The following is a 2,756-nucleotide window of genomic DNA, read 5'->3' as shown; positions in this document are numbered from 1 at the left end:
CCGGGCGCCGCAGCATAAATGGCTGCCCACTGCTCCGGGTGTGTGTTCACGGTGTGTGTGTGTTCACTGCTGTGTGTGTGCACTTAGGATGGGTTAAATGCAGAGCACTAATTCTGTGTATGGGTCACCATACTTGGCCACATGTCACGTCACTTTCACGTTCATATCCAGTGTAGAAACATTGTAATTGTAGGTTGTTTATGTGTACAATTAATTAAAATAAATAAAAAATGGCTTTGTATATAATTATGGTTTAGTGTGATTATCAAATAGGGTGAAAAGGTTATTTAGGTAAAGGTTTTTAAATTGTTTAATTGTTATTAATAGAATTAGTTTTAAATATATCTGTTTTGATGTATTCTATAGTACAGATGTATTATTAGAATTTTAGGTTATTTTGATATTTTATTTTATTTTATATGTATTTGTTTTTATTATTATTGTGTATTTAAATAACAACATTTTTCAATGGTTTTAGTGAAATATACTTCCTGACAGGACATGCAGGTAAATAAATAAAATATTAAATAAATAAATAAGTTTTATTTAGATATATTGTAAAAATGAAAAAAAAAAAAACATTTTTAATTGAACACAAAATTTATTTTCATGAACTTTGGTTGTAGATTAGTTGTGAATGTGTATTATTATTTGTATTAAGGTTTTATTATAGGATATTTCTGTGTTCATTTTGTAATTATTTACAGTTAAAAGTAGTATAATATAAAATGTATAAAAATAAAAACAAAAAACGAAATTTCTGAGAAGGTATAACTCCTATTATTCAAATTGAGTGGGTTATTATTCATAAGATTAAATGTTTATCATATCACATTTAAAACAGAATAACAGTGTATATATAAAAGCAAATAATTGCAATATTTCTCAAGAAGTTTTCAAATATGTTTGATAATCATGATTGATCACTGTTTACACTTATTGGTGTCACTTCAACTTAACTTTAAAAAAACTTGACTTTTTAAAAGTTAAAAAAGTGAAATTTAAAAAAATTATGTTCATTTGTGTATTGTTTTAAAAGTGCACAAAAATACAAAATCTATATAAAATATGTATTTTCCGAAACGTTTCAATCTAACACTGTGTTTTAATCAAAGCCATAACTCTAAACAAGTTGTGCTCCACATTTGAGGTAGATATCACAAAAAAATGTACAGTATTAGGATTTTGTTTGTGCGCAATACAATCCCATTCATTTCCAATTCGGTTAGTTTTGAATTTGAACAGTACCAGTGAAAATCAAAGCCATAAATCTAAAGTTGTGCTCCAAATTTGTTGTTGATATTGCAAAAATGTAGCTTTCTGTAAGATTTTTAGGCGCAATACCAAATGTTTCCACTAGATAAAATTTGCATCCTCTGTAATGTGGTGATTTTTGACCGTGAACAGTACAAGTGTGACAATTTTTTTTTTCAGGACCATTTAACCTTTTCGAATCATGTCCATGAATTCGTTTTGGGGTTTTCTGTGTTCACATAGCAAGTGCAAAATCTTTACCAAGTTTCGTACAATTCCAATGAAGTCAAAAATGGCTAAAGAGCACCAGAGGGTTAAGAGGTCATCTGTGATGATTTTAAGAAGATTCGTTTCAAGAATTTTAATTCTTGTTAAGTTTTGTTTTTGAAAAGTAATTTTTGGGAATACAACATATTCTTAAACTTTTTTTCCAAAGTAAGAAAATAATAAGAAAAAAATAATAATTTAATTCTAAAGAATGTTTGGTGAATTTGGCTTCTGATATTTTCTGTGCAGTTATGTTGGGGATTGATTGTAATTAGAATATTTGATTGATTGATTGATGATGTTGTTATGGTGGGCGTGTCCTCAGGCACGAGTACATCAGCGGATACTACAGAGTCTCAGTGTACTTCTTGTCTAAGATCCTGTCTGACATCCTGACTCTGCGCACCATCCCGGCCATCATCTTCAGCTGCGTGGCGTACTTTATGATCGGTCAGACACACATCGCCTTCATCATCACGTCATTCATGTCCGTCTGATATCAGATGTGTGGTTTGATGTGTTTGTGTTTCCTGTGCAGGACTGAAGGCATCGGCCGAGGCCTTCTTCATCTTCCTGTTCTCTATCGTTCTGGTGTCGTACACAGCCACGTCCATGACTCTGGCCATCTCCGCTGATCAGACGGTGGTGGCCATCGCTAACATCTTCATGACCATCAGCTTTGTCTTTATGATGGTAAAGAAACACACATACACGTTTAAACGGGAATATTAAAGCAATATATACAACATGTGGTTGTAAGTGTACCGTGGTTAAGGGTTTTTATAAAAAAGTGAAGTGAAAGTCATGACATATTTTCAAGTATGGTGACCCATACTCGAAATTGGTGCTCTGCATTTAACCCATCCAAGTGCACACACACAGCAGTGAGTAGTGAACCAACACACACGAGAATGCGAGAATTGAACCGGCAACCTTCAAGTTACAAGCCCGACTTTCTAACCATTAGACCATGACAGCCCCCACACTGCCCGCAAATACTGTAATTATTTAATTATTACGACCATGATTTGAAGAGGTTTAATCTCTCTTTCACCAAACTAATGTAGAATAGAGTGAAATTAATTGAAAACAGAAGGGTGAGGGAATGGAAATTTTAAAGGATATTAGTGAGTTCATTTCAAAGTTAGATGTATTCATTAAAACAAGAAAATAATACAATTAAAAAACATATTAAAAAAAAAAGTAATAGCGAACTACATACATACATACACACA

The 2,756-nt window shown here is 32.2% G+C and overlaps 1 protein-coding gene across 1 annotated transcript in view; it reads left to right on the top strand.

Annotated features, from left to right (window-relative positions):
* LOC107656129 (ATP-binding cassette sub-family G member 2-like) overlaps positions 1-2,276 on the top strand; it is a gene marked incomplete at its 5' end in the record, with an annotated part of 12,584 nt that extends 10,308 nt beyond the window's left edge. Inside the window, 2 exons of the mRNA XM_016443844.1 lie at positions 1,847-1,971; positions 2,060-2,276. Of these exons, the coding sequence (XP_016299330.1) occupies positions 1,847-1,971; positions 2,060-2,253 (319 nt within the window). The remainder of the gene's footprint in view (positions 1-1,846; positions 1,972-2,059) is intronic.
* Between the last annotated feature and the right edge of the window lie 480 nt (positions 2,277-2,756).

Source organism: Sinocyclocheilus anshuiensis, unplaced genomic scaffold (genome assembly GCF_001515605.1).
Source record: "Sinocyclocheilus anshuiensis isolate Anshui unplaced genomic scaffold, SAMN03320099.WGS_v1.1 scaffold2077, whole genome shotgun sequence".
Lineage (NCBI taxonomy): Eukaryota > Metazoa > Chordata > Actinopteri > Cypriniformes > Cyprinidae > Sinocyclocheilus > Sinocyclocheilus anshuiensis.
Note: the sequence above shows the minus strand (reverse complement) of the source record. Positions and strands in the feature narration are given on the sequence as shown.